Here is a 19,864-nt window from a genome sequence, read left to right as displayed (position 1 = left end):
TTCAAAAGAAAATAAAACAGCTAATTCAATTATATGTTGTTATATTAGATGTATAAATTATATACTACAAATATACTATAATATATGCTATAAGTTATATATATATACATATAAACACACACAAATATATGTATATATGTATGTGTGTGTGTGTATATATATATATATATACCACCTATATATACATACATGCAAGTGGGCAAGTGTGCTTGCATGTATGCAAGACTATTCTGGCCCCCATATTTGAGAAAGCATATGGACAAGCTACAGTTGCTTAGAAAAGTTAACTATAATGACATAATGATTGTAAAACATTTCATATCAGGGTAAACTGAAAGAAATGGGGATATTCAGTTAGTCAGCTAGAATCTATCAAGCATCTGTGATATTCTAGACACTGTGTACTAAGTACTGGAGATACAAAATAGTTTAAAAAGTCAATTCTTGTCCTCAAGGAGTCACAGTCTAATATTCAGGCTTGAGTTGAAATGAAGAAACTGAAATATTCACCATATACTAACTAGTATAAAAATGTAGAGTACAGTGGTATCCTTTGGCTCCAGAGATCAGGAAGAATACTTGGTAGAAGTTTGTTGAGGGACTGATTTTAATTTGATATGAAGATATACGGGGACATTCAACCTGATATAAGAACAAATCTAATTATTCTGTTGTTGTTTAGTTATTTCTAGTCACATCTGACTATGACCCCTCTTAGGGTTTTCTTGGCAAAGGTACTGAAGTGGTTTGCTATTTCTTTCTCCAGCTCATTTTACACGTGAGGAAATTGAAGAAAACAGGGGGTTAGGTGTCTTACCCAGGGTCACACAAGTGATCTGAGGCTAAATTTGAATTCAATCTTCCTGACCGTTAAGCCCAGCGCTCTATTCACTGAGTTAACTTCCCTCTCTATTAGAGTGATCAAAAAAAAAAAAAAAAAAAAAAAAAAAAAAAGGGCTATCTCTCAAGGGAATCAATCACTAAGATAACATTAAGCATGGTTAAGTGTTGGTGATGCTGTAGAGTAGTGACAGCAAACTCTATTGATAGAGTTTTAAAGTGTATATTATCTATTTTAATTGTATTTTTATTTATTATGTTAAGTATTTCCCAGTTATATTTTAATTTTGTTTGGGCTGAAAAATCCAAGTTATTGTGGGCCCCAAGTAGTATATAGGCTGTATGTTCAATACCTTTGCTGTACCAAAAGCTCCTGGTCAGATATTGTTTGGACTTATTGACAAGAATTCTAAGTCTAATTCTAAGACTCTAGAAATCTATTCCATTAATAGATTGGAATATTTCTCATAAAAGAAGCATAATATTTTTCAGAAAAGAAGCATCTATTTCAAAACTGAAAGTCCATTTTCTATAGCTCATTTTCCCTTAGGGCAGATACTATACTACTACTAATAGATCTTTGGTTTGCCTGGGCCTATCAAGGTAATAATCACCTTAATCTTACTTAAAATTTATAAAGTAATTAAAAGATGTTAAATTATGTAAAAGAAACAGAGCATCTGTATGCTGACGATATTATGAAATTACAGGGTAATCTTTTCTCTAACATATCATTCTGTCTTCTGTAAAAAATGTATTAATATCCGAATAGGGAAACAACATGTTATATATCCTCAAGATATACATTTTATACCTGTTTGGTTGCCTTATGACAGCAAGATAGACATTTCTTTTATCAGAGTCTTCATCCAACTCCAGTCCACTTTGTGAATCTTCAGTGAATCCTACAATACCATTCTGAAGATCATTCCCTGAAAAGTAAATTATATATTGTAATGATACATGTGTATTCAGGAAAACCTTTCAATCCACCACCAATCTGCTCAACACAGGTAATGAAATTAGTGATACAAGGTATAAATTAAATGGAACCCAGAATTTTCAGAATTTATTACTCAAAGCAGTTCAAAGTTACTTCAAAGGATTTCAACTGAAATTAAAATCTGGAAGATCATACAGAAAGAACTCTCATAAAGATGGAATTGATTTTGCTTTGTTCTTGCCTTTTGAGCATAGTCGGCTTCTAATTGGGTTGATGTAGCAGAGGGCCATAACAAATGGTAAAAATATTAATTTGTGGACCAATTAGAACTCATTTTATTCTTTAACATAAACAATATATTTTGTTTATATGTCTAAATATCATCAAACCAAAACTAAAATCGGATAAATTAATAATAATAATAATAATAATAATGCAGAAAAATAAACCTATAGACATAAATCTGTGTCAGTAGAACAGTCATGATAGCAGATTCTATTAAGCAAGGAAAACTTCCACAAAATTAAATTATTTATACCAAGAAACAATATAGAGTGGACCCTGTTGTTGTTTGCCCTTCGTTCTCAAAGAAGACCATGGCATTAGGGAAATGATGCCATGACATGCAAATGAATTGGATTTAAGTGATGGAGGACTGTGCAAAGTCAGCAGCAAGACATTGTCTTCCCCAACCATCAGGGTCCAATGGCAATATATAGATCAGAAGGAGTGATGATAGACCTGAATGAGTGGGAGACCTTGGGCTTTTTAAACAGAATTTATCAGTCCCTACCTCAATCTTATTCTTCTTCTGTGCTTCCCTATTCCTCCTAAGAGTATATATGTCACCCAGTCACCAAAGTTTATAAGTTCAGGATTTTTTTTTCCTAACTTTTGCTACCCATCCCACCCAAAGTTTATAAGGTCCATTGATTCTACATTCCCAACACATCTTCTTTCCTGTTTTCCTTCTTTCCTCCATTCCATCTCTCCTGCATTGCTGTAATAAATATCCTTCTTTCAATGTATCTCCCTAACTCAGTTTTTATTCTTCTGCAATCCAGCCTTTGCACCACTGCTAGACTGATCTCCCCAAAGCAACCAGTCTGACCATGTCTCACATATGCTCAAAAACCTGTGGTTCTTTACCACACCTGTAGTTTAACATACAGACAGTATAGCCAAGCATTCAGAGTCCAAGCTGGGCCCTCTCTATCTTTCTATGCTAACTTTATACTATTTCCCTTCCTCCCTTCATTATACTAGGCAGACTGGGCTGCTTTCAATTATTTGATCTTATTTTTCCTTTCCCATTATCTATATATAAATATTACTCTATATAATATACTTCTCATGCCTGAACTGTTGTTCCCTACATCTTCCCCTACTGCAATCTTCTCTTTTTTAGGGGAACTAGTTCAGTTATCCATTCTTCCAACAAATAAATATATCCCTACCTTTTCCTGATATAAAAGATTTCTCTTTCCTCTGCTGCTTGGACCTCTTCTGCATTCCTCATTTTCTTTCACTCCCCATACCCAATGTTGCCAAGGCCCATTAATTTCACTTTTGCAACATCTCTTGAATACATCTACTTTCTTTCTGACTTTGCCACCCCTTTAGTACATCTGGATTACTACAATAGCTTATTGAGGGGTCTACCTGCTTCAATTCTCTCCCCAGTCCAATCCATCATGAAGTAATTTTCATAAAGCTCAGTTCCAATCACATCATTTTTCTACTCAATAAATTCTCATGGCTTCCAATTCCATTGCCTCCAGGACCAAACATATAATTTGCTCTTTTTGACATTCAAAGGCCTTTATAATCTAGCCTCGCCTCTTCCCTTTCCAGTCTTCTTATACCTTATTCTCTCACACATACTCTGATCCTGCCTCTGTGGCTCTGTTTTTGGGCTCTAGGCCTTCTCTAGCTGTCCCCCATACCTGGAAAATCCTTCCTCTTCTCCTCAGATTACTGAATTTCCTTGGCTTCCTTTAAGTCCTAACTAAAATCCCACTTTCTTCAGGAAGCCTTCCCTACCTCCTCTTAATCTCAATTCTTTCTCTCTTTTAATTATTACCTATTTATTCTGTATATAGCTCATCTTGTATATATTTGTTTGCATGTTGTCTTCCCCATTAGATTATAAATTTCTTGAAGTCAAGGACTATCTTTGGATTCTTTGTATTACTGGTACTTAGCATACTAGTGCTTAGCTTGGCACATAATAGGCATTGAATAAATGTTAATTGATCAAATAATAGGTTGGGCTTATTGTACTAAAATGTATAAAGGGCATTCTGGAGCCAAGTTTAACAATTTTGAGAACTGGTTGTTAAATTTTAAGTGTAAAAATTTAAGTGTAAGTAGTTTCACTTTAGAAATAAACAATGGCTACAAACCAGGACTTGATTTGCTCTTTCCTTGATTGTCTTGATTTAAGAAAATGTTAATATAAAGATTAGACTCAAAAGTGTGCATGCATATATATTTTCCTCTTCAAAGAATCTGATTGTTAAATATTTACTAAAATATCTCTACACATATTATATTAAACATCTTAGAGTGATAGAGAATCGAGGACTTTTGATTTAATTAATATAGGAAACCTCCAGACAAATAGTTAAATGATGATACAGACTCTATTAAAATATCCTTTATATGTGTATATATGTATACACACATACATCTATATACATACTTATTTAAAGGATATTTTACATTGTACACATATACATATTGTATACATACATATCACATATTGTAGTGTATTAGGGCAGAGTAGGACAGTGCATTGAGAACCAGCCTTGGTGTTAGAAAGACTGAGGTTTAAGTGTGGCATCTTCCATTTATTAGCTATGTAATCCTAACCAAGTTATTTAACCTCTTAGTGTCCTGGGTTGCTCTTTATAACTATATAATAAAGTATCAAATTACAAAGGATTTGTGAAAAAAAAAGTTTTCTTGACAATAATAACCATCAACTTTACAAGGCATTATTGAGAAAGTATGTTAGATTTAATTTTCTTAGGAGAATGTCAAGTAGAGGAAATTTTTGTCAGGGTAACTCATTTTTTTCACCATTATCTATCAAACAACAATGTCAAAAATACCTTTAATAACGACAGTTGCAAAAGCTGCAAATCCAATGTCATCCCTTCCTTTTATAATCTGGGCTCCATCCTGAGGATTGGTGAGAAAAACATAAAAGAATTCTTGTCCTTCTGGCTCATCATCATCCAAGATTTGAATGTATACTTTCTTTTCTCTTTCTCCATCCAGAAATGTAAGAATGAAAGAATGCTCTATAAAATCTTCTCCTTCATTGGCCCATGTAAGGTTAGAAATTCCATAGACATCTTGAAAAGGAAATTCCCCAGTTTTTCTTTGAGCACTTATTCCCCCATAGGTTTGAACAGCTACGCTGACATTCCCAGTCAACCCTCTTGTCCTTCGGACAAGAATTTCTACAATAGCAGGTGTGTCATCCTTCATATCTTCTTCAACATAAATGATGGGTGGCCCAAGACTAAATATTCCTTTAACAGAAACATCAGTTACAGTGACCATATCAGGTCTCTCAGTCACGATTGCTCCATTTGTGACAGTGACAATACCCGTTGTTTCGGGAACAAAAGTAACAATTTCAGTTGTCTGAGGAATGGGGGTAGTCTTGATGGTTTCAGGGGGAGTGACAACTGTGTGAGATGCAACAACAGCATCAGTAACCTTAGTGAAAGCAGTAGTTATTGGAGGGACAGAAGCATTGATCACACTTAGGCCATCATTATCCAGTATAGTAATAACTGCAACACTGAAATCTGGATTTAAGCGTGGTTTCCAATTAGCATCAACCTGTTGCAAACCTTTAATTTCTACAGAAGTCAGATTGACATAAAAAATTTTTGCCATCTCAGTAAGTTGATTATCAATTATAGTGATTTCAAGATCAATACTGGTCTGTAACTTTTTAAATGTTAATTCTCCATTTTGAACAGGTTGAAAATTTTCCAGAGGTTTCGCACTTCCTGCTGTAGTCTGATAAGTCACTTTAGCAAAGTCACCATGGAAACCAAACAATCTCTGTACATTCAATCTGACCATTTGTGCATCTTCTGATATGATGATATCTCTTGAGATGAGGGAAAACTGAAAGATTCCCATTGGCTCAATTTCAGCCACAGTAAATCCTGGTCTGAAAAGGAAAAACACCCCCCACATCAAAGTTGCATTAGTTGTTAAGAAGCAGTAATTCTTCTGAAAAGAGTAACCTTTCATGTAGATATTTCTTAAAATTGACATGATCTCTTCAGAGCATAAGGACAATATGGCCTTAATTGAAAGGATAGTTGATATGATCCAGCAGAAAGACTACATTTACATATACTATTTGAGAATCCTGACATAAATAGGCAAAATGTTCTATACAATACAAAGTTAGCATTATCTCTTCCCTGTTCCTTTGTATTCTATGTTCAGAAGAGATATATAAATATGTTTCAAGCAAATGAAGAACTACAGACACAAATAATATGAAACTATATTCTCTCTACTTCTCTCCTTGTCTATAAATATGCCTAGTATGCTAAGCATACAAAGTGGGTGGTGCAGAAGATAAGTGCTAGACCTGGAATCCAGAAGATTCATCTGAAAATTAAATAACAAAACTGCCCATTTATGTTTGTTTAACTAAGGCCATGGTCACCTTCCTGGAATGAAAAAAAGAAAAGCAATCCAATTCAATTTTATTTTTTAAAATATTTATGTGTATATATATCCTTTCCATATTTTTTTGTTTTTCATCAAAACACAAAGCACTTTGAAAACAATGTAAATAATGCAAATGCATTAAAACATAGGTAGTGTAACTCATAATAGATAGTAATGAAACAATTTTGGTAATTCTTATTTCCTTATAAGATCTCAGAAAGAATGAACTTCTGATTGTATATTTTTACTTTGTACTATGTACTATGTAAATTTACATGAGTTATGGTCTATAGGTAAATACTGTGAAGAAGTTCATAGAGTCATAGGATCATAAATACACTTTAGAGACAGAAAAGACCTTAGATTGTCCTTGCTCAAACTGGTAAAACATTTAGTGTCATTAAAAATTATTAGGATTGTTGGCAATGAATACTAATATGGTTATGTTTCCTTGCCTTTCTAATTTGCGGTAAGCCATGCTTCCAAAGTCTGAATATGTCACAATTCCCTTTAAATGAGTTTCAATGTTCCTTTGATTGTGCTTGTTATCAATTAGACATAATTTAATGTTTTGGTTTCTCTTAGACCTCTGTTTATGTATCTCTATTGTTGTTCAGTCATTTCAGACTCTGTAACCTCATTTTTAGCAAAGATTTGTCATTTCCTGCTCTAGCTTTTTTTAAAAGTTGAGGCAAATAGGGCTAAGTGACTTGTCCAGGGTCGTACAGCTAATTTGTGTTTGAGGCCAGTTTTGAACTTAATTTTTCCTAACTACAGGCCCAGCTGTACCACCTAGCTTCCCTACATTCCTCTTAGGTTGCGGTTTTTTTGGGAATGGACCAGTTTCCTCATTTCAGCCAGACTATACTTCAAAAGGAATGGGATTTTATGCCACTGCAGGTTTAAACCATTATTAGGCTTTAACAGACCATCTCTGTGAGTAACCATAGCCCCAAGACAAACAAAAATACCTGTTCTAGCCTCCCCAAACTTTAGTAAGGTTGGTCGTTGGATAACAAATAGCACACACTTTTCATTTAAATAGAGACTAATAGTCACTTTAATCTAGTCATTTAATATCAGAAAAGCCAGGGTCACATACATATTATAATGAAGTATTAAAGGAGGACTTTCATGGAGGTAACATTCATATGTAGAGACTTTATTTTAAAAATAAAATTACAAACCAATCCAATTAACAAGTTTTAAAATCTAGTTTGGTGCTCAGAGGTGTCAATATTTTCGAATCAATTTACTGCTACGACTCACTTCTGATTTCAAAAAATTGTCTCAAGTTGAGAGAAATATTTCAGTCTCCAACTTTTTTCTATAAGGAGTTGGCAATTATTCAAAAGTGGGATGCCAAATTGGCAACTGCTAGCCTCTGATATGCTGAGGATGGGGAAGAAGGTGTTATTTCAGGCCAATTCTCTTGCTTGAGAAGGAGCAGGCCAGTGCTGTCTCTGATCACTTGTCACTTGAGAAGGAGCAGTGAGGTTGGATATGGCACCTAGTATAGACTCTTAGGACCAGAGGATTGTGAAACAAGTAATAAATAGGATGGTGTGGAAAAGACAACTAGTCTGCATGTTAAAGAAACTCAGGTAATATGCCATTTTTAGAACACACTACTTCTGTCCTACATTAAAACTGAGAAACATGTTTCTGAATCAAGAAGAGCTATTCACTAACTTTTTACATCTTGAAAAAATAGATTCAGATTAAATATCTGTCATCAGATTTTTTATTTTTCATATGCATTTATAATGAGCTATCAAAGATGCTTATATGTATGTTAATTATATTTACCTCAGTCGAGCTCCTCCAGGTGTACTGCTCTGCACTATGGATAAATGAATAATAAATGCCTCTGGTCTACCAGGTCTAGGAAGAGTAGATAATGAAACTTTCTTACTTTTCTCACTATGAGAAAAGGTAAGAATGCCTGGAAAGGAATATGAAAAAGAAAGAAAGATCCTTAATTTAAAAAGTCAGTTCTTAATTAAAGTTTGAATTCTTAATAACAGTGTGAAGAGACATATTAAAAACATGTAAAACTGAGAAAGAAGATGGGCCAACTATACAACAAGAATTAAAGGCAACAGATGGACAGCCAAAGTGATACTCTGATATGCTTAAGATATCAAAAACCAAAAAACAAATCAATAAGGAGTCCCTTGTGTGTATGTATGGAGATTTTACAGATTACAAAAGCAAGCAAACAAGACATAAACAAAAATGAGAAAGAATACTATGTTGAATTTATGTGAATTTATGAAAGGATTTTTCAGAACTTTTCATTCAAGCAGAGAATAAAAATGCAATATTTACTGTTTTAATTGTACAAAAAAAGGAGAAAAAAGGACTGATCATTGTGACTGAGAACAAAGCGTGGTAACATCTTGTATTCTGGAATCACAACAGGAATAATCCAGACCTCTAGACAGAGGAGTGTTGTTAAATGTTTAAAAATTAGCTCTCCACTCCCCTCAAAATACACACTTTTAAATGTAATCTTCATTAATAACATTTTTCTCTATAACCTTAAGACCAATCAACAAAACAACAAATCAAGTTCTGATTTATAACATTGCCAATTTCCAAGGGATAAATACCAACACTGAAAATTTAACAATCAGTTTTAAAGGCTTTTGGTTGAAAGTAGCTCTAGCCTATCTCTTCCTATAAGTAAGGAATTATAACTTTTTTGTGTCTTCTGGGTCCTTTTAGCAGTCTGGTATTCTTCCTAGAATAATGTTTTTAAATATATAAAATAAAATACACAGGGTTGCCAAGGAAGCCAATTATACTGAAATGCAGTTATCCAAATATTTAAAAAACAAGTTTAAAGACCCAGGTTTAAAAATCCCTCCTGCAGTTTCTAGTCACATGGAGAAACAAATGTGTTTGAGTGGGATGGCAAGTGACGCAGAGATATGTAAATAGATGGTTACAATATACCAAGTAAGGAAATTAAAAATAACATTTTTTTAAAAAGCACACATATATATGTATGTATATATCTATATCTATATATATATACCTGTCTATATACACAATGTCGAACTATAGCAGTTTACAATGAATTCAGATCCAAATATACTTGTCTCACTTTTTTCAAGTAAAAGGAGAGCACAGTTTCTTATTAATTTCCTTCTATTTCCCTAAAGTCAATAGGAGAGAGAGAGATTGAGGTGAATCATTCATGGCAAAATGACAATTCTCAGAGGGAAGCCCTTCTATGGGCAGGTAAAGAGAGAGTAGTGCTTTCATTGGGAACTGTTTCTGGCTATATTCCTTTCCTCATTGAGCACCCCAGAAAGTTGAAAAGATCATTGGTTGAGAAGAAAAGTAGTAGGATATACAAAATCTATGGAGTAATGCTTTCAATACCTTACAATTCAGGTGAAGAATGCCTAAAGAAAAAGATTGGATTTTTTAAAAAACCTTTTTCAAAGGTTTCACTTTTTTTCCAAGCAAATATACCATAAATAAATTGGTAGTGATTTTGATAATTATAACCTCATGTTTAAGCACAGCAATATGTATATAAAAAATCTATATGGCCTAATACAAGAGCTCTTAACCGCTTTCTAATTGGTATTTACTTGAGAGGGAGAGATATTGAAGTCTGGGATAACAATTAGGAGGCTATTAGAATAATCAAGGCCAGGGAGGTGATAGGATCTTGAACTGGATTGATAGTAGTATGAATAGGGGAAAATGTTATATAACTGAGATATAATTACTTGGAGATAAAATCAACAGGTCTTGGAAACTGACTAAATGTTGAGGATAGAGGATGACAGGAAAGAATCAAGTATAATTATACAATTATGAGCCTGAATGACTAGCTGGATAGTGATACCATAAAAAGACATAGGATGGAGTGATAATAGAAAACAAAGAATTTGCAGATTTTATACAGAAAGAATGAGTAAACAAAAGGTTCTTTCCTAGCTTCCAGCTACAATAATGCCAGCTTTCTGATCAGAATTATCAATGTTTGCCCAATCCAGGTAGTTATCATGACTTGATAACTGGCCAGATAAAGATCTTTATCTGTAACTGCTCAAAGACTTAACAAGTTGCATACTACCCAGTTAAGAGAGGCAACCAGTGGCTCAGTGGAGAGAGCACATGGCCTGGAATTAAGAAAAATTGAATTCAAATCCAATCTCATATGTTCCCTAGTTGGGTGACCCTGGTCTAATCACACAACTTCTGCCTGATAAAATAGATGTGCTGGAGAAGGAAATAACAAACCATTTCAATACCTTTGCCAAGGAAAACTCCAAATGGGGCGCATTTCAGTTGATAAGTTGATAAGAGTTGATAGTGATTGAACAACACTCCCCTGAGTACGCTCTTTGAAACTTCTCTCTGGATGCATCCAGTGATGTCAGATTTCCCTACTGGATGCTTTTTCACAGGCATCCTCCACTGCTGTAACTTGAGTTTATCACCATTCACTAAAGTGCTGTTTGTATTACTGCTTGATTTTCTTGCTGCCCTGATGCTCTTATGATTTGAACCAAGCACCTTCATAAGCAATGGGATTCAGATAAGGAGGAGAGGAATAAAATACTTCACTTTGAACTTCTGAGGTGCTGCCAAGACTTTATCAGATAGAGATATTCAGCAGGCAGTCAAAAGTCATAAGATTTAAATTATGGAGACAGATTCAGAATGATAAAGCAGATTGAAGGAAAACTAGGAGAAAGGGAAGTATCAAGGAGATTAAGGGAGGGAAGAGTGTCCAAATGGAATTAGGTTGGTGGTCCAGTGGATACAGCACTGGGCCTATACTCAGGAAGACCCAAATTCAAATAAAACCTTGAGACTTATTAGCTATGTCATTCTGCACAAGTCACTTAAAATCTATTTACTTGTTTCCTCATCTATAAAATGGAAATAATAATCACATTTAATTTCCAGGGTTGTTGAGAAAATCAAATGTGATTTTAATTGTAAAGCTCTTAGGACTGTGCCTAGTATATAATAAGTGCTATATAAATGTCAGCTAAGGGAAGACCAGTTAAGAAATCATTAGTAATTATGAAATCATTGGAAATTTCAGTAAAATGGTAGGATAAGAAACCAGAAAATGAGTGCATTTTGAAGAAGTATCACTGGTGAGGAAAGACAACTATGTGGGACCCTGATAGGGAAAGAAAGAAGAGATATAGCTAGAGGGCATAGCAAGAGTAAACAAAGGTCTTATATTGTCCTGTTAAGGATAGGAGAGACAAGAGAACATCACAAAAGAAACTATCAGATATGGATAAATAGGAAAAAAAATAGTTGGTTAGGATGATTACTAGAGAAAGTTTCTAGAATACAGACCTAAGAACACAAATGGAAGAACAACCCATGGAAAAGAGGAAGGAGATCCTTCCTCAAAGATTGTACCAAAGAAGAGAAAATGGAAAACTTTTTAGAGTGATTCTGAGGTAGGGAATAGAGGAGGAGAGCAAATTGAATATGGATGGCCTTGATTTTCTCAGTAAAATGGTTTTTAAAAAAAGCACAACTGTTGAAAGAATGGTAGTAGGGTTACTGGAGATTGGGGGGGAAAAAGCAGATTTGGAACATCTTTTATGGTGATCATGATTAGTATCTAGGTAAAATGGGCCTAAATCACAGCAAGACAAATGGCCAAACAATTTTTAGAGAAGGAGGGACCTATATCACCAAGTATGACAGCATAAAAGAAAAGATTATATGTAACAACAAATTGCATTTTACCAGGAATACAAAGTTGGAGCAACATAAGGAAGACTATAACTATAGTAAATTATATAATTTTAAAAACCACATAACATGAATGAATGCTGAAGTCTTTTGGCAAAAATCTAAAATTTGTTTTTGTTGAAAAACACTATAGAGCATAGGAATAAATAGACCATTCCTTAATATAATAAATTATACCAAGAGCAAAGTTAAATAATGGAGAAAAGTTGAAACCTTTTCCAATAAGATAAGAAAGAAAGGATGCTGTTTATTATCACCCCTATTTACCACAGATTTAAAAATACCAGCTAGAATAATAAGACAAGAAAGAGAAATAGAAGCAATAATTATAAACAAAAAAATAAAAATTATCACCTTTTTGCAGATAATAAAATGGGGCATATAGAAATCCCAATAGAGTCAACTAAAAACTTAACTGAAATAATAAATAATAAAATCAGCAAAGTATAATCTAACTCAACATAATTCAGCACTCATGTATTACAAACACAATCCAAAAGGAAGATCAAGAAAAAAACTTTTAACCAAAATAATAATTTAGATGTTATAAAATATTTGGGATTTTTACTATTAATACACATCCAATAACTATTTGAATCCAATTGTAAAATAATAATTGGAGAAAGATAACCTATCCTAAATAACTGGAAAATAAATTTGCATTAAGCAGTCTGGTGTACTTCTGATACCACATCAGAATATAAAGTAGAACCTTAAAATTCAGTCAAAACCTAAAACTTGAATATTTTAAAATTACACTTACCAAATTTTGGTTTAATGTCACCTATGTCAACAAATTCAGGAATTTCTAAATTGGAGGGATAACCAGAGCTCCAGGTAACAGTAACAGAACCATATGTACCTCTCCTGGATATAACAACTAAACTTGTGCCACTGTTGATGTTGGTAAGTTGAAAGGCAGTAGAATCAAATCCAACCTCGAATAGAAAGGGAAAAAAGATGAATATATCATAGCTTTATAAGTGGGAATTTCTAAGTATTTCCTAAAAAAAAAAAAAAGGTCGCATGGTAGGTGGTTTATTTTACTTAATTCCAGATTTTTAAAATAGAAAATCAACATAATAATTAATATAAATTTAATTTAAATAAATATAATTAACATAAATTAACATAATAATAGAAATCATTAATACAATTATTATCTCCCCCAAGTAACATGTATAAATATAATGCAAAATGGAGGACTGAACAAATAGTGACATTCTAACAAAGCAGATTGAAGAGTTTACTAGAACAAAGATAATATATAAAATCAAAGAATACAGTATAATATGACATCAATTCTCCCACTGCAACATAGAAGTCATGAGCAATTGTTTCCTTTCTTTTTTAAAAAATATTTTATCTTTTCAAATACATGCAAAGATAGTTTTCAACATTCACCTTTGCAAAACTTTATTTTCGAAATTTTTTTCTTCCCTCTTCCCTCCTTCCCCCTCCCCAAAACAGCTAGCAATCTGATAAAAGTTAAACGTGTGCAATTCTTCTAAACATATTGCCATATCCATCATGCTGTGCAAGAAAAATCAGATCAAAAAGGAAAAAAAGGAGAAAGAAAAAAACAATGAGCAAACAAACAACAAAAAGCTGAAAATATTATGCTCTAATCCACAATCAGTCTCTATATTTTTCTCTTTGGATGTGGATGGCACTTTCTAAACCAAGTCTATTGTAACAGTCTTGAATTATCTCTGTTGAAAAAAACCTAGTCTATTACAACTGATCATCACATAATCTTGTTGTTATTGTTTATAATGTTCTGATTCTGCTCATTTCACTCAGCATCAGTTTACGTAAGTCTTTCCAGACTTTTCTGAAATTAGCCTGCTCATCATTTCTTATAGAAAAATATTCCATAACATTCATATACCATAACTTATTCAGCCATTCCCCAAATGATAGGCATCCACTCAATTTCCAGTTTCTTGCTACTGTAAAAAAAAAAAAAAGACTGCTACAAACATTTTTGCACATGTGGGTCCTTTTCCCTGTTTTATGATCTCTTTGGGACACAGATCCAGTAGAGACGCTGTTGGTACAAAGGATATGCACAGTTTGATAGCCCTTTGAACATAGTTTCAAATTGCTCTGCAGAGGTAACCTCCTTTTTAAACACATGCACACACAAACTTATACTGAACTAAACTTGAACTTCGCTTAAATTTAAGGGTGAATTTTGTATATATACATTTTGAAGTAATTTTGTAAATAAACAAAGTTTCCTTATATGCAAAGTAAAAGGACTGGACAGCATGATTTCTAAGATCTTTTTCAACTTTAAAATTCATACATTCGTTTATTTAACATTTATTAAGCATCTATTCCATGTCAAGCACGGCTAGATGCTAAGAATGTTAAAAAAAATAAAAACAACAATAAAAAGTTGTTTACATTTTAGTGTGGAGTTGAGATGGGGGCGGGGATAAAATGTCTGAAGAAAAATAGATATACTTTAATATCCAGAAAGGAGGGTACTAGCAGCTATGTGATTCAGGATAGGTTCCATAGAGGAGGTGACATTCTGAAGGAAAACAGGGACACTACAAAGCAGAGATGGATGGCAAGGATACACAAAATGATATGTCATGTATTAGGAACTGCAATAATTTTTAAAAATCTGTTTGGCTGGAAATAGTGTGCTTGAAGGAGAGAAATGCTCAATAAGTCTAGAAAAGTAAAAGGTTTTAAAAGTCAAACATGGGAATTTGTTTTTTAGCTCTGACCTTCCTGGACAGGGAAATCACATGATCAGATCAGTGCCTTAGAAATATCAATTTTGCAAAATGTAGATGAAAGAAGAAAGAGTGGATGTAAGAGAACTAGGAAGAGACTAAGGTAATTCTCCTGAGAAGAAGTGATGAGAGCTTGTTATAGGATGATGGCCCTAAGACTAGAGAGGAGTCCAAGGAGAGTGCTACTGAGGAAATAAAGTGGATGGGACATGAAAGGTGACCTAAGATGCCTCTGAGACTGTAAACCTGTATGATTCCATGATCCATGATCCTCTTATGTATCTTCTTTTCAAAGAAATCAGAATGCATCAAAGATTTCCCTGGGGTACACAGATATTTATCCTGTAAAAGTGAAATCTACATCCTGATCAAAACAAGCCCAATGATACTACCTGGAGATACCTCAAAGAAGGCAACAACATAGGCTGTGGTTCAGTTTCTGTAAAATCACAGATTATACAAAATGGTTATTAATGATCTAGGCCATGTATCTTTTTATGGACTAGATGCATGATTTCATTGGCATGTGGCACTCCTCATTAGGAAACTCCTTCAACTAATGCAGATCAGCACTTGCCCTAAACTTTATAATTTTAAGAGGGTTGCCTCGGGCACTGAAAAAGTAGAACGAGAATCTGGGTCAGAGATACTTGGGTTCAAATCCTGTCTCAGACATTTATTAGCTGTATAGCCCCAAGTATATGACTTTATTTCTGTCTCCAATTCCTGTTCTATAAAATGGTGATATAATGGCATCTGCCTCACAGGGTTGTTATAAGAATAAAATGATATGGCAATCAAAAAATGTTTTATGAACCTTAAAATGCTATAAAGATGCTATTATTACTATTTATTGTTTTTGTTACTGAAAAGTTAAATGATTATCCAGGGTCACACAATGAAAGGTATCAGAGGCAAGACTTGAACTGAGAATTTTCCAATTTTGAGGCTTTTTAATCCACTCTATCATGATGACTGTAAGGCAGATATATGCCTTCTATATTAATGCTGTCCCCCTCTCCTAATTCAGTATAATAAGAGGTAAAAGAAAAGGAGAGATTCTTATAATGCAAACAGCATGTCAGTAAGTATTTATTAAGTGCCTACTATGTGCCAGGCACTGTGCTAAGCACTATGAATACAAAGAAAAGTAGAACATAGCATCTGCTCCCAGTCAAACACACATCATGAAATTGCAAATGGGGAAAAGCCCATACTAGGCTCTCCAATATAAGCAGGCTGGCACTCCACAACAGTCAAAAGCTTTGCTCCACTTCAGCCAGTTATCATTTCACATTGTGCTCCCTGCTCCACAACTCTGGAGATAATGGGCTTAATGAAAAGGACCTGGCATGCTTGTACACAGACACACAGAGAGAGTCCCCAAGCAATGGCATATAAATGTGCTTGATGATTCATTCCCTGACGTGTACCTGGCAGGAGGTCTTATACATAGATACATGACAATGCCATGGGGCAATGAGTGGGCTGAGCTGAGACTTTGGGCCATCCCAGAGAGAGGGATTAGGCTTGGTGAAATATTCTTACCTTGGAGTGGTTAAAACAAAGGCACTGTGGGCATTCAAAGTATGACAATGCCATTTGATATGAAGAAAATTATTTTTCTCTTTGATACAGATAGGTCAAAAGCACTATTGTCTCTTAGACCAATGGGGAGAAAATTATTTTTCCATTATTTCCCACTTCTCTCTTCAAGCTAGTTGGTCCAAAATTAGGATGGCAAAGTATTTCTTGTCCATTATAGAGTGGACAAGGCAAGAACGTGATTCCCACAGGGGATGGTATCACATGGTTTTGGTTTTGAGATAAAAAGTAAAAAAAGAGAGTATGTAAGTGCTCTCAATTTTCTCAGCAAAATAAGAGGCAAAGTCCTGAGTTGAGAGGAAGAAAGAGGAAGATGTGATGAGAATTTTAAGAAGAGAAAAAAAGATATTTAGAACAATGAAGCAAAATTATTGTTTGAGAAGTTAAAATATCAGTATTATATTTTGTAAGTTTTTATTATCTCATTTATTCAAACAGCCTCTAGCTTATCTCTAAAAGATCTATCATTTCTATTTAAAGCAATAGGTAAAAATCTATTTAAATATAATTTATTCAAAGATGTCTATATTGTACTTTAAAAGGTACATGGATATAAAAGGAATGTGCAGAAGAAGAAATTTAGTCAGTGCAGAAGATAGAGTGCCAGGCCTGGAGTCAAGAAAACCTGAATTTAAATATAGCATCAGACACTAGCTGTGTGACACTGGGCAAGTCCTTGGAAGTCTTTTTGCCGAATTTCTTCATCTAAAAAATGTGAATAAATAATAGTATCTACACCCCAAGGTTATTGTTTGAATCAAATAAGATAATAATTGTATGGTTCTTAGTATAGTGCTTGGCATATAGTAAACACTACACACATATATGTTGATAATTATTATAATTACTATTACTAAAATACCTGTAAGTTCTACAAGTCTTTTTTTCATTCAAAGCTAAATCATTTCAATAAATACATAGATACTGATACATCACACATACACAAAAATATTATACATATATAATATCTTTGTGTGTATATATAACACAAATATACATATATGCATTTGTAAATGAACACATACACAAACATATTTTAAATTAAATAAATACACCTCTTCCTAGGAACACAGGTTCAGATTTAAAGAAAAAAATTCTACAGTGCCCCCTTGTGGTTTCTTTGGCACTCAAATCTAGTTCCATTACCTCAGAATTGGCAGCTTCTTCAGGGACAGAGATAAGAGTTGACTTTGCTTCTTCTAGTATTTTTGGCATTCCATAGAACTGTCCACCAACATGGATGACGTTTAACAGTTCCAGAGTGAAATTCAAGCCCAAGAATAGAAACACCTTAAAAAAAATTTTTATTTGAAAAAGTTTTTTTTTGTTTTTTTTGTTTTTTGTTTGTTTTTAATTTTTTACATTAGTTTCGCTACCAGGCTCTGTACTAAAAAACACTATTATTGAACATCTATTTCCTTTCTATTTTTTCTGGTTTTGTCTGAGTTATAAACACCAGAGCCTCTGAAAACTTGAACTTGAAGATCACTTATGGGTCAATGAAAAGTTACATAGTTATACATGATTAGGTTGCAAAACATTACAAATGAAGAGGAGAAACTAAAAATTTCATCAGAGAGACATGTGATCAAAACGACATACATAAGGATACATAGAGGAATGAAAGAACGGACAAACTTATCAACTCCCTTGTTATCCTTTAGATCAGTGCTTGTTTCAAACTCAAATAGAAACCAGATTTTTACAAAACCACAAATTAACATTATTTATGTAGTAATGTATTTTAATTTATTTTGTTAAGCATTTCCCAACTACATTTTAGTCAGGAATAAATAACCCTTTAGCTGGGAATTTCATATCTTTTCTCTATATATCAAGAATATTCAAAGAATGAAATTAAATACTACTCTGTAATAGGCTTTACCAGACTACTAAAAGGATCTAAAGTATATAAAAAAGTTAAGAATCCCTTTTTTACACCCTTCTATCATTTCTTAATGACTTGACAGCATATCCAACTTCCATTCCTTCCCCTCAAAAATAACTAAATAATCACAATCAATTTCTTTTCCCTTTTCTAAAAAAAATTTACCTTTTCTTATTTAGCCTGCCTTACCAACCACTTTCTCCTTTGGTCCTTCTCTTTGATCCTTTTTTTTTTTCATTCTTCACCTTTTTCTCCTTCAGTCCAATTATTTATTTTCCAAATTTCTCTTCACAAAATTCATTCTCTATCTTCACTAATCCAAAGTTCTCCAAATAACCTTCACTATTTCCTTTTCCCTTCTATTCAGTTTATCATATTCTGTTCCTTTTCCAACTCCATGTCCCATCACTTTCTCTCAGAAGACCTACCCCCTCTTTTTACTGATGAGAAAACAGAAATCCAGAAAAAAATGATTCCCCCAAAGTCATAAAAGCATTGCCTGAAACAGCAAAGCTGGGCTTCAACCCTATTTTTTCTGACTTCTGACTTCACGTTTTCCACTATACCATATTGCACCAGATTTTCTAAGCTCTTTCCTCTACCTCTGTGACTATAACTCTGGAACAATCTGAAATATTTTAAAGGACTGAAAACAAAAGAAGCCAGGATTCTGTAGTAAGGGTTCAATGAAATACAAACATCATGAGATTCCATGATTTCTCTGTAATTCTGGTACCAAAAAACCATGTACAAAGTTCCCTCCTCAAAACAGAATTTGAAACCCAGGCAAAGCCTGGATACTCAAGCCCTATTAATCTGCCTTAGCAATGCATCTGTCATTGTTTAAGATAGGTTTACTTGCTCAAGTAATACATAGAGGCCTTACAAAAAAAAATACAACACACAAAAATGTCTTCTCTAAAGAAGGCTAGTCACACATTCAAACACATAACAAGGAGTTGTGGATGAAACAATTACCAGAGCAGGTAAAATGGTTTATTTCATGCAACATCATACACACAATAAAAAGGAAAGAAGTTTCTCTAGTAGAGAGAGAGAGACACTCTAAATTCTAGTTGTTCATTGTGTGTATATTTATGTGCTATAAAAAATCAATGCTGTACCTAATTAGAAAATTATGTAAGAAAGAATTTTAAGTATTTTGTAACAGTATTGTAATATTTTGGGGGATTTCATTCATCTTTTTAAAAAACATATTACCAAAAATGTGATAGGTATTAATGGAAGAGAAAATATCTAGGGTACTTCCCAGGGACTCAAAATAGATGAAGGACAAATAAAACAAAGAGTGGGAAACACTAAAGGAAATGTGGAGTACCAACAAAAATGAAACCCTGGACAGTCAGT

At 33.6% G+C, this 19,864-nt stretch overlaps 1 protein-coding gene across 1 annotated transcript in view; it reads right to left on the bottom strand.

The window, feature by feature from the left end:
- ADGRV1 (adhesion G protein-coupled receptor V1) overlaps positions 1-19,864 on the bottom strand; it is a 671,454-nt gene that overhangs the window by 445,978 nt on the left and 205,612 nt on the right. Inside the window, exons 71-75 of the mRNA XM_051971448.1 lie at positions 17,755-17,898; positions 13,014-13,188; positions 8,306-8,441; positions 4,900-5,981; positions 1,655-1,772 (exon numbers count right to left, since the gene is read on the bottom strand). Of these exons, the coding sequence (XP_051827408.1) occupies positions 1,655-1,772; positions 4,900-5,981; positions 8,306-8,441; positions 13,014-13,188; positions 17,755-17,898 (1,655 nt within the window). The remainder of the gene's footprint in view (positions 1-1,654; positions 1,773-4,899; positions 5,982-8,305; positions 8,442-13,013; positions 13,189-17,754; positions 17,899-19,864) is intronic.

The sequence above is a fragment of the Antechinus flavipes genome, chromosome 1 (assembly GCF_016432865.1).
Source record: "Antechinus flavipes isolate AdamAnt ecotype Samford, QLD, Australia chromosome 1, AdamAnt_v2, whole genome shotgun sequence".
Classification (NCBI taxonomy): domain Eukaryota; kingdom Metazoa; phylum Chordata; class Mammalia; order Dasyuromorphia; family Dasyuridae; genus Antechinus; species Antechinus flavipes.
The sequence above is the reverse complement of the archived record's forward strand: the minus strand, read 5'-3'. Positions and strand labels throughout refer to the sequence as shown.